Below are 13,396 nucleotides of genomic sequence, written 5' to 3' on the forward strand. Positions count from 1 at the left end.
GATTCAATCATTATGTTTGACAATGACAGGGGTCTGTCTAGGTTTTTCAGAGAGGTACCTATTTTGTGAAAATTTAGACATAATTTGTGAAAAATTAAAAATTATATTAAAAAATCAACAGAAAAATATGGATTTATTGTTTGTTAAGGGATACAAAAATAAAATTTCAAGAAAAAGTATTTTGTGAAACTACCGTTTTTCCTAAAGTTGAATTTGTGAAGGTACCGCTAAACGGTAGTAAATTCGGCCTGGACAGACCCCTGAATGAGAATATAAAACCTAATTATAACTAGTTTAATCATACAGCAGGCACACACTTTTAACCAACATGGAAGATTGCACCTATTGTCTGGATATGCTATTGTAAAATGAGAATTAAGAGAGTAAGATAACACTGAAATTAGTTTAAAGCTACTAATTACAATTCATTTGAACATTTTTTACTTAAACAGTAAATTATATAAAAATAAATCACAATAACAATAGATAACAACTGAAGATTTACTGAAATTATTTCAAAATAAAATTGACAAAATTGCTGATATTTTGACTGAATTATAAAAATTTGTAATATTAAAGAGCAAAAAATAATATAGAAATAAAAAAATAATTTAAATTTAGACTATTAGATTAGATTTCTTTTATATGATATAAAAAATCTGATTTTAAATATATAAAGAAAAAATCATGATTTTATTAACTCTGCCAGAAACTTAAGACTTTACTTTAAACAATGACTAAATATGAATAAAAGATAGGCAGAGGAATACCAAACATGTGTTTTCACAGCGGTGCAAGGATAAAAAATATTAAACGAAATTCATAATTAGATCTTTCATCAAGGTTAGCAAGCTGGAAGATTATTAAGTAAACCCAAAGATTGAATATATAGAGGGATAAAAAGTTCATAAAGTTTAAATGCTAAAAAAGACCAAGTTTGAATTTAAATTAATCACAATCAAAAATATATTATTTTTAACTAAACGAAAATTATCTTTAGCCTTACAAGAAATTTGTAAATAAAACTTAAGTCTTCATTAGTTTAAAAATAAAAATGTATATAATAAATACATTATTTTTAAATGAATAAAAACCAAGATTAGGAGTAAAAAATCACTAAATTCTTCAAAACCAATAAATTTTCTAACTCAAATCAAATAAAAAGTTAACACTACAAACAATGTTATAATTATTGTTAAGATGATTGCATTAAAAAAACATAAATAATTCTTATTTATGAAATATTAAGTTTACAGTTATTAACCTAAAATATATGAATAACTCTTATTTAGTAAATATTAAATTATTAATTACATATTAGAAGTTAATTAATGCAAGTAGTATAAATATTAATAAAACAAATGTCAGAGTATAAAAGGCAGAATAGTTTGTTCAAAAAGTTCTTGATCAAATTTATTTTTGTCCTAATTAGGCACCATCATATATATTAAATATATAAGAGAAATTATACAATGATAATTTATGTATAAAAATATACTCCATAAACTAAGTAATAATAAATGTTACATAATGATTTGTGGTTCAGAAACAGATTCTGAAATGGCTTTGTGAGGAAGTACTTTACCCCCATTCACGAATAATTCATCTTTTACAATTACATCTTCACCTAAAACTGTTGTATTTTCCATTCGTACCTATGATAGCAAAACATGTTTGTTAGAAAAATTTAACAAATTTCATTAAATTACACACAATTATAAACATTGTTTTGAATAATGAGTAGCGATTTTGAGTAGTAAGTTAACTCCACATGGAATTGTATTTCAAATTTAATTTTGTATTTAGTCCTGCAAAATGAATTTTTCAAGCATAAAAGACATAGAACATTTTGTGCAAAATAAAATTTTATGGAGCTGGTTGAAGAAGCTAAATTGATTTGAGAAACTATCATATTCTTGAAACTGACTAACATTAAGTTTTTTAAGATTTTTAATAAATATAATAATAATAAATTGATAATTTTTTAGAAATTGCAAAACATTTTTGAAAATATTTCACATCAGTATATTAGGTATAGAATTAATAATAATTTCCAGTATTACATTCAGAAAATAGTTTTATTCCAATTGAATTGCACTTTTTTGTATTGGAAAGAAGTTAATATAATAGTTGCAATGAAATGAATGAAAGATTCATTAAAACAAGGTTCCTGCTATGCCATATAATAAGTTTTAAAAAAGATCAAAATACATACATACTTACAACTATAATGAGAAAAAAGAATAAAAATAATTTTCAAATATTATAAGACTAAAAATAATGCAAGAGCAAAACAATAAAAATTAAAAAAGTATAATGTTCTAATTTTGTTAACATTTTTTACAGCTTTGGTTTTAGTTGGCTCAAGACTACTAATTAAAAGGCTTTGTTACAGAACAATGAAGATGAATCAAAATTGCAATATTGAGAAATAAAAAATAATCATTAAAAGCATTTTTGACTTGTGAGCCACTTGGAAAGATTCTGCATACCAATTGTGGCACATTTTTCATTCTCTCCCTCATATAAAGTAGCAGTAAACAACATGACTTATTTCCTAATAAATTAAAAACGGATAAAATTTAATAAACATAAAATGAAAACTTACCCATTTCCCAACAACACTTTTCCATCCAATAATGCAAGACTCTAACCATGCATGAGACTTAATATGGCAACCTTTTAGCAATGTGCATCTTTTAACGCATACACCATCATCAATTACTACCCCTGGACCTATTACAACGTTAGGACCTATGCGACAATCTTTCCCAATTTTTGCTGTAGGATCCTGAAAAAAAGAGAAATTAATGTATTTTCAATCAAGAATTAAAAAAATATATGTAAATAAAGAAAGAATTTTTTTGTATTTATATAATGTGAAAGAAAAGCATGCATTTAACATAAAATGTATTCAACATAAAAATTGTTTTTCAAAAGGAACTGTCATTATGATGGTAAAACTGTGTCAGTGAAAACATAAGATACCTATATTTGCACAGTTTCATTAATATTGCAATACATTAAGTTGTTCAAAAAGTAGTTTTAGTGTTTTTTAACAGTTGACTTCACTATCAAGCCTTATAGTCATTAGACATTTTGACAGCTGATATGGTAAGGGTTGCTTATAAAAATAATTTATAGATTCTATGCAAAAGTGTTTGGTTGGTTCCCTTTCAAATAAGAAAAGTTGAAGCAGCAGTTTCAGCACATTTTACTTTCTTACTATCAGAAAGATAAAAATGTAGTTTTCAAACAAGAAAAAAAATTACCCAATGTGTATGGAAAAGATGTATCGACAGTACGCCAGTGCCAAAACTGGTTGGAAAAATGTGAAACGGAGAATTCTGATGTTTAAGATGTGTCATATTCTGAAAGGCCAGTTGAAGCTGATGAAGACACAATATAGGCAATAACTGATGCAAACCAACGAATATGGATTCGTAAGATTGCTGTGAGATTAAACTTATCAAACTTTCAATGATGATTTGAAACGCCTAGATTTAATCTCAAAGCTTGACATATGGGTTACTCATAATCTAACGCAAGGAAATTTGTGCTGATGCATTGATATTTTTTTTTAATTTTCAAATATCAAAAAAATAATAATAATAATCCAGTTGAGTGCATCATAATTGGGGACGAGAAATGAGTTTTCTACAATAATTGCTCCAGTCTATAAAAAAAAATTGTTTTGAAGGTAAAACCTCTCATTTAAATATGGAGGCCGAAAATCACCTGAATCAGTTTATGGACCAAGAAGAACAAAAATTTTATGATCATGGAATCATGCTACTGCCAGAAAGTTGACAAAAAATTATTGAACCAGAAAGAACAACTTATATAATTCAATAAAATATTTATTCACAATAAGAAAATAGTCTTTCCTTTTCATTAAAAAAATATATATATTGTTTTCCGAACAACCAAAAAATACACTGTTAACGCAAGTTATTACAATTATGTGAAGAAAGCACTAGAATAATAAGCATTTTTAACAAAACAAAGCACATTAGAAAAACAGAATCCCATAAACTACTTACCAAGAGAACATTTCCACATATTTCTGCATTTTTCATAAGCTTTTCAGGTTCAGTTTTTCTCATATGTTGAAGATAATAGCACATGCCAGTTAAAAAGTCTTTAGGTTGTCCAATATCCATCCAGAATCCTTCCAACTCAAAAGCGTACAACTGATTGGCTTCAACCATTTCAGGAAAAATTTCTTTCTCAATAGAAGTGGGTCTAACCTAATAAGAAAAAATATTATAAATAGCTTGTGTTTATTGGCAACTGATATTGTTGTCATTACTAATTGACATAGTTTTGCAATAAAATTATTCTATGGCCTTCATGGCCCACATAAGAAAAAAGTTGAAAACTCGCTTTAATTTAAATTTAGTAAAAATAACTCTTCATTATAGTCCATATGACATTGGGAATATGAAATACACATCTTCTTTCGCTATAAAAATATTAAAAATACTTAAATTTAAATAAAAAAAATTCTATACCTTGTAAATATTTATAAATTACAAACAATTACTTAATGGGTTCATTGATCATCAATAATTGACATAACTAAATTCATTGCAGCCCTTAAATGCTTAATTATTTTTTCTTGCTGCCCTCCTCAAAAGAAGAGGTAATGCTCAAAAGAGTTTTTTATTCCAAAGCTATTATTGTAAGAATATTTGAATATTTTAAGAAAGAAAAGAAAAAAGATTAAAAAAATACTTACTTGAATTCTATTCAGAACTGACTGATTAAGGATGTACAATCCAGCATTAATCTTATTTGAGACAAACTCTTGAGGTTTTTCTACAAACCTATCTACTTTACCATTTGCTTCATAAACCACTACACCATATTTAGAGGGCTCATCTACTCGAGTTACCTAAATCAAAACATTCGTGCATTGTCATTAGAATCATGCAAAACATTCATGTATTGCAATTAGTATCAAGTAAAACATTCATGTGTTGCAATTAGTATCAAGTGAAACATTTATGAGTTTCAATTAGTATCATGTAAAACGCTTATGTGTTGCAATTAATAGCATGTTAAGCATTCGTGTGTTGTAACCAGTATCATGTAAAAAAAAATTTTAAGGTATGTATGAAAAATCACAATTTAAAATACAAATATTCAATGTAACAGTGATATCTGTTCTCTTCTATACAGTAGAAAAACTTGAGAGCTAACAAAGCAGCAGAAAAACCAAATAGATCCCTATAAAACACGTAAGAAAAATATAAAAAATCTACTGCTTGAACAAAATAAACAACATGGTTCTATACTGTACAAGACATTAGGCAATAGATATAAAAACAGAGACGGTGGAACTGGATTAGCCATACAATAAAAAAGATGCCAAAGAGAATCGCACTGATCTGATCACCAGATAGAAAAAGGAAGAGGTAAGCCGAGATTAACATGGCAGAGTATGGTGGCCAATGAGAGAAACTAATTTAAGTAGCCATGTTGTAATGTTGCCAGAGAACACACTGGACAGGCAAAAATGGAGGCCAGAGATTGCGGCACTATCATTTTCACACAAAGGGAAGCATTAGGTAGATTTTCAAGAGTTAAGATAGTTTCGTCCCCAATGTTAATCATTTTTGTAGTTTGGAGCAAAATGTCCCAAGAATGTATGAAATATGGGGTTTTGTTGCTAAATATTGAAAGGAGCACTTTGTTGCAATTGTATCATCTCTGCATCATACGTGAAAATATTATCTAAAATTTTATTATAAACTACCAAATGTGCATCTTAAAACATTCGATTTCATTCTAATGTTAAGCATGAAAGAGAGCATTTTTTTCTTATGATTATAAATATTTCATTTTTTATAATCTTACTTGTACGCAATTAAATTTAAAGCAAATTCTAAAAATCATATTAGATGGGGAAAAAATACAATTTTTAAATATTTAATTAAATTGGGAAATACTTAAGAACTTCTATGTAGGTTAGGGATGCACAGCCTGCAACCAGTGGGATGCAGGCTGTGACATAAATACATAATGTGTGTACATAATGTATAAATACATAATGTATAAATACATAATGTAATGTGTGTACATAAATAATCTAAAATATCAAAAAATAAGTTTAGGTAAACCCAGAGTAAACCATAAAGTATCAAATTATGAAAAAAAAAATTCAAAAAAATGTAAAATACAAACAAATTATGGCAATATTATACAGTGGAAAAGTAATCTTGCAATAATTTGCTTGCATTTTGATGTTTGGAAAATATTTTTCCACCACTTTAAACTTAATGGTTAATCTAGATTTACAGGAAACTTTTTTCTAAACTTTTAAACAACAATGGAGGCGAAGTAGGATTAGCCATGAAAAGTTTCTCCCAGGAAAGTTTCTTCCCCAAAAGTTTCTTTCTGTTCTATGGCAGAATTTTTTCAGGCTTTCTGCAACAAACTTCTCTAGCACTAATATATTTCTGCAAGATACTTTTATAATAACAATTACTAATTTAAAGTAACAGAATTATTGTGTTTTACTAAAGAAAAAAAAATCTACTCATGTAATACAAAACTGTATATAATTTTTTTAACTGCAAATGTAATATTTTTTTAGTTTTAATATTATGGGCGACTAAAAAATAAAATGGGCAATTTAAATTTTGCAAGCAATAAAATTACATAAGAAACATCAGAATTATTATTTTTTTTAAATGTGAAAATTCAGAGCAATAACAGTTGAAACTGAGTGATTCAAACCTTGTGCACTGTAATAATATTGGTATTTTTAAAAAAGTCACGAGAATGTGAGTAATATCAACAGTAGTAACTGAGACATCTGGATTCGAAAAAATCAAGTTGGTGCGAGTTGGAAGTGATTAAGTAAAATTTGTATTGTCAAATTACTGTGTGATTTAAAATTTTCATGTGCATAATATCATATTAAAAATATTGAACTGATTTAATTCCGATCAAATTTATCAACAAATGTACCGCAACATTAAATTAATTATTTTGCTACAAATCTGAATTTGTAACAAAATCCCCACTCACAGTCATGTTTTATTAAAATATAAAATATGGTGTTCTTTAAAAAAAAAAAATTACAGAAAGAACATAATTTCTAGAGCAAACTACCTTTTAAAATTTTGTGATTTAAGAATTTTTTTATATTATCATTTTGAAATTCTTGCTGAAGTCGATTTTTTTTTTATTTTCAAATGAGAATAGAAAATTCTCAAGCATTTCTTTCTCCCATGATGCTCAAGAAAGGTATCTTTGTAGTATAATTCTGCAGAAAAAAAAACCTTTCTCAAAAAATACAACAGAAGAGAAAACCAAAATTGTTCACTTTCCAAACGAAAATTCTTTCTGCAAGAACACCGTAACGCCCTGTGACAATGTCGCCGTGATTCTGCCACAGGGTATAGTGTCTTCTTAGGAACATCAGCAATCTTATATACCAAAAAAAGTCGATCATATATTACAAAAACGAGATTACAAAACTGGGAATATACAGTAATAAATATAAGTTACTTCACAATTACAATGTAATTACAATTTATTAACACTTTACCACAATAGTTCCTTCTTGTCCATGAGCTTTATGGAATGTTATCATCTCTTTGAAAGGGAAATTGCATACAATGTCACTGTTAAGAACAAAGAAAGGCTCCGATCCAGATAAAAGATGTTTTGCTAAAGCTAAAGGACCAGCTGTCCCCAGAGGCTCTTCTTCTTGGGATATACTTATTTGAATGCCTAACTAAGAAATTAAAAAATTAAAATATTAAAAAAAATAAAATAACATATTAAAAATTATAACAATGTATTGCATAATTGTGAGAATGCTATTTTATATCTGTAATAACTTATAGTGAAATTTTAATAATGTATATATGCATTAAAAATGCATAAATGTAAAATTTTATGGATGTTTTTAAAAGTAATGACTCGTTTGGGGCAAATAAAACATTTAATTTATGAATTTTTTAACATTTAATTTATCATGGTGAGCGTGTTTGTGTGCGGTAGAGCAACTACTGATATGTCTTGCCAAACCGGAGAGATCAGTGGGGAGACACCAGACTAAGAATAACACCCTGGTGCCTCCACACTAGGGGTTGGGAAGCCTACTAGATAGGATTCTACTTGATACAGAAGTCAAAATCATGCAGAGCCATCTCTCTGAAGTATGAAAGTCCCCTACCAAATTTGTCCTCTCTCGTTAGTATGAATTAGGTTAGGTTATGAAAGCCAGGAGGATAAAGGTGACTGGTAAAATCTTCTCAGAAAACAAGACTATCAAAATCAGAATGTAAGAGCATTGTACGAAATGAAAACTTTTCCGAGTCAAAGCTGAAATTGAAATATATAAAACTGACATTTTTGGCATCAGTGAAACTAGGTGGAACACAAGCGGAGAAACTCGACTTAGAGATGGAAAATCTATAATGTTCTCTGGAAATGTAAATGAAGATGGGGCTCACTGTGAAAAGTGGTGTGAGTGAAAAACGCCCTTTTCACTCTATAAAGCAACAGGAAAGTCTTTGATGGAATGGGGTGCAGTGTTCGAAAGAATAATTCGAGCTAGATTCTAAAGAAAGCAGGAAAATATTTTAACTATTAATGCTACTTATTGATGTTAGTGATGAAGGGAAACAAATATTCTACAGTGATATACATGATACTAAATATAGTATTAATCCAAAAGACATACTGATGGTCATTAATCACTTTCATGCTAAAGTTAAATCAAAGAACTAAAGAATTGAACATATAATGAAGGCACGGACTTGGAACGATGAATGAAAATGGGAAGCTTTTTATTGATCTTTGTCTTACTAGAAATTTATGTTTTGGAGGAATAATGCTTCACCATAAAAATATCCATAAAGCTGCTTGGATATTTCTGGATAAAAAGATAAGGTATCAAATCAACCACATCACTATTCATAAAAAATGGAAGAGGTTTTTGCTGAATGTTTGTAACATAAGAGAAGTAGATGCAAATTTCGACCATTTACTGGTCATTGGTAAAGTTCTACAAAGCTGAGTAACTGAGTAAGCATGCTAAACTGATTAACATGAACAAAAGATTGCTATCAAACAAGATTTAATGTTGAGACAGCCAAGAATTTTAAACTGAATTAAATTTAGAAAATCATTTTCAAGCTTTAAATCACGTGGAAATAAATGAAGAATAGAAAAAAAACTGAAAAGATCTAAATGAAAAGTGCTGAAGAGATTCATGGAAAAAAGAAATTTGGGGAAAAAAAAGTGGCTATCTAAAGAGATCAAACACTCAGTTTGTGAAAGATCCGAAATAAAACAACAAAAATATTATTAGAAGAGAACATGCTGAAATTAAATGAGAACGTCAGAAGGATTAAAAGAGAAAAATTATAGAAAATAAGATAAGTGCAAAACAAGATAAAATGATTTTCAATGTGATTTTTCAGCCAATAAAAATATACCTACAACAATGGAAAATTGCAACATCATCATTTGATTTTTACATATAGTTAGATATAGCATTAGTGTTGTATATAAAATAAAGATGAAAACGTGTGATTAAAATTAATTATAATAATGTAATACTGAGAGAAAAAAACTAGAAAAAAATGGTTTAAAAAACAAAATTTCACAAACACTAACTTGTGAATTAAATAAAAATGCTTGTATACCAAGTATCATAACTAAGCCTTTCTGTTCAAGTTAAGAAATTTAGCATAATTCTTGACTTTGAAAAGCAGGGAATATACTGCTTTAGTTAGTTCTAAGAAAGCACTATTGTGAAACTAAATAGAAACATTCAAATAAAAAAAGCAGGCTAATGAACTTAATTAGGAATAAATGAAATTAATGCATTAAATTTAAAACTTTATGTAGCTTTCAATTTCATTAAACTTTACCAAAAAAAGGCAGAATCAACCTTCAAAAGGGTTTATAGACCATATAAGAAAACCTTTCTTATTTTTCCTTGTTACTTTCCGAATCCCATCATTACAAACTAGACAAGCAGGAAGGCTGTCCATGTTATCAAAGAAACTAGATAGTTGATTCATCCATGGCTATGACTCAATAAAACTAAAGAGCTTTCATATCCAAGTTTATGATAAAGAACAAAAATAAAATACAACAGAAAAATCCTACAAGATTTCCAATGGCAACATCTAAGAAATGTCCTGCTACATCAATACCCTTGAGTCCATATAACAGCAAAAATTAAAATGATGTATATAAAAAATAAAAATCTATATCTGATATGAAAAAAAAGAAAAACTATTCATCGTAAAAGAAATAATTTAAAATAAAAACAAACCTCTGCTGCTTCTTTTTTTATTTCTTGCTCTAACATTTCTGCTCGATAGCTGACTGCTAGAATTACATGATCTACTCCAGCCTGAAAAGTCAATTTAATTTTACTATAAAAACAAAAAAATTAGATTCTCAGAAAAATTTTAAGTTTAAGATAATCAACAGCTAGAATTAGATGATTAACCCCAGCGTGAAAAATTAATTTTATAATAATCAAAACAAATTTAGAAAAGTACAAAAATATCAAGTTTAAGATAGCTGACAATTAGAATTACATGACCATTCCCAGCCTGAAAAAACAGCTTAATTTAACAATAATGAAAACAAAACAAAGTGCACAAAAATGTAAAAATTGCTTTATGACTGTAAAAAAAAACTTAATAATATATTTAAAAATTTAATATTTCGGTGCTACTTGGAAAAATGAAATATTTAAGTGCTACAGCTGTTTCGGAAAATTAATATTGTAGCTTTATGGTAAAAGACATTAATAATTATTAAATAGATTACTTGGATACGAAATTATTCAGTTGCTTATAAAATACGAAAAATTTAAAAGATATTTTAATATTTGTGAAAATTATATCAGTTTTTAATTTCATTAAAGAAAGAAAAGTTTTCATTTATATTTTATAATGCAAATTAAAAATAAACTTCAGTGGGCAAATAAGTATTAACTATTTAATAAAAAGTTAGAAAACTAGAAATTCCATAACAATTTTATCCAAATCAGTCATTAATTGACCAATAAACTTAAGCTTAATCTTATAAATTAAATTGGACCTAAAAATTTGTACAAAATTACTTTCTAGAAATTATTTTAAACTTCCTTTAGTAAATTAATATGAGCATGATAACAGAATTTGCAATTTTAATCAGCAGCACAATCATCCTATATTTATATTGTCAAAAATAGACTTGTAAAAAATAGAGTTAATCTAACATGTATATAAAAAATTTGCACAGATAAGGTAGTTTAAAATTACGCACAAAAAATTATGTTGCTAAAACTTCGTAATAATGTAATTTTTTTATATTTTTTATACAATGAAATAAATTTCTTTATATCTTATAACAAAGCAACTTGAGTTTTTAGATGTTAATAATTTTTCAAATGTCCCTTACTTTCTAAAGTGACAAATAATTAAAGAAAATTAATTGAAAAGCATCAATTTTCTTTACATTTATTTTCAATTGTCAAACAAATTTTATTAAGGAATTGAAACCAATAGTTATTAAGTTTTTAAAAAAAAAATTATTAAATTAAAAAATATTTAAAAAAAATTAATTATCAAGTATGAATTAAAAAATATTTAATTAAAAAATATTAAAAAATTTAATAAAAAAATATTTTTATGTTTTTCCTGTTAATTTTTTTTACCTCAAAAAAAATAGAGATATAAATATAATAATTTGCAGATAATCTGCAACACCTGTTGGAGGGTTTCTGCTACCAGGAACCGGAGTAGTTTAAACATACTTACAGCAACTAGTGCTTCCAGCTGATGCATCATCATGGGCTTATTACAAAACTCTACAAGGGGTTTAGGTCTACTAAGAGTAAGTGGACGGAGTCTGGTCCCATATCCTCCAACTAAGATCAGTGCCTTCATACCTAAAAATATTTAACAAGTTCNAATTTTTCAAATGTTCCTTATTTTCTAAAGTGACAAATAATTAAAGAAAATTAATTGAAAAGCATCAATCTTCGTTACATTTATTTTCAATTGTCAAACAAATTTTGTTAAGGAATTGAAACCAATAGTTATTAAGTTTTAAAAAAAAAATTATCAAATTAAAAAATATTTTTAAAAAATTAATTATCAAGTTTGAATTAAAAAATATTAAAAAATTAAATAAAAAAATATTTTTATGTTTTTCATGTTACTTTTTTTTTTACCACAAAAAAAATAGAGATATAAAAATAATAATTTGCAGATAATCTGCAACACCTGTTGGAGGGTTTCTGCTACCAGGAACTGGAGTAGTTTAAACATACTTACAGCAACTAGTGCTTCCAGCTGATGCATCATCATGGGCTTATTACAAAACTCTACAAGGGGTTTAGGTCTACTAAGAGTAAGTGGACGGAGTCTGGTCCCATATCCTCCAACTAAGATCAGTGCCTTCATACCTAAAAATATTTAAGAAGTTCTTAGAACTTTAATAATTTAAAATAAAATTGATAAACTTTTGCACAACTTCCACACTATAATTGATAGGTGAAAAATATGAAGGTTTTATTATAATATTTTTCAATAAAAAAATAATTTATAAAATAGTTTATTTTAAATTATTTCTTAATAAATTAACTTTTGTACAACTTCTATTCATAGGTTCTTCTAATTCATAGGTGAAAAATGTGCAGGTTAATAATTTTAAAAAAATTTTATTATATTTTTAATAAAAAAATAATTTATAAAATAATCCTTTTTTTTATTTTAAATAAATTTTTACTAAATTAACTTTTGCATAACTTCCATACAGAGGTAAAAATGTGCAGGTTAATAATTTAGAAAAAAAATTATTGTATTTTTTATTAAAAAAAATTATAAAAATAATCCTATTTTTTTATTTTTAATAAATTAAAACATGTTTAACTAATTTTTAATTAAAAAATTATTTTGTAAATTATGAAGTTTAATGTAAAATGATTTGTAAAAAAAAAAATTAAGAATATATAAATTTTCAACTTAAAAAAAAAAACCAGCCTGAAAATTACTTATTTTCATAATTTTAACTGTTGAGAATCATTGAAAAAAGATCTTTCTTTCATAAGAGTCAATATTACACAGTTATTGTAGACATGAGAAAAGAAACAAGAGAGATGGTTTGTTTAAAAAAGTTAATTTTGTATATGACTTGTTGTATTTTGTATAACTTATGCATTTTTTCTTCAATGCCAACAGGAACAATTACAATTTTTTACTCAAGCTAAAAATCACAAAATTTTTGGTTTAAAAACCAGAAAAAATTCAAGTTAATGACTAGAAAAGAAATGATATTCAGTGCAGACAGTATTAACTGCTAAAAAATAAGCTCCTATTTCTCTACACTCTCCAGAGGTGAATAAAGAAAACAGCACAGATTC

The 13,396-nt window shown here is 26.7% G+C and overlaps 1 protein-coding gene across 1 annotated transcript; it reads right to left on the reverse strand.

Moving 5' to 3' along the window:
- Nucleotides 1-1,387: 1,387 nt before the first annotated feature.
- Nucleotides 1,388-11,919, reverse strand: LOC107449741 (GDP-mannose pyrophosphorylase B). Its single transcript, XM_043039584.2, has 7 exons — nt 11,790-11,919; nt 10,310-10,390; nt 7,562-7,750; nt 4,742-4,897; nt 4,044-4,250; nt 2,609-2,791; nt 1,388-1,655 (listed from the first exon to the last, which is right to left on the reverse strand). The coding sequence occupies exons 1-7, from the start codon at nt 11,916-11,918 to the stop codon at nt 1,524-1,526; spliced, it is 1,077 nt and encodes a 358-aa protein (XP_042895518.1). The 5' UTR covers nt 11,919; the 3' UTR covers nt 1,388-1,523.
- Nucleotides 11,920-13,396: the final 1,477 nt, after the last annotated feature.

This window comes from Parasteatoda tepidariorum, chromosome 7, assembly GCF_043381705.1.
Source record: "Parasteatoda tepidariorum isolate YZ-2023 chromosome 7, CAS_Ptep_4.0, whole genome shotgun sequence".
Classification (NCBI taxonomy): domain Eukaryota; kingdom Metazoa; phylum Arthropoda; class Arachnida; order Araneae; family Theridiidae; genus Parasteatoda; species Parasteatoda tepidariorum.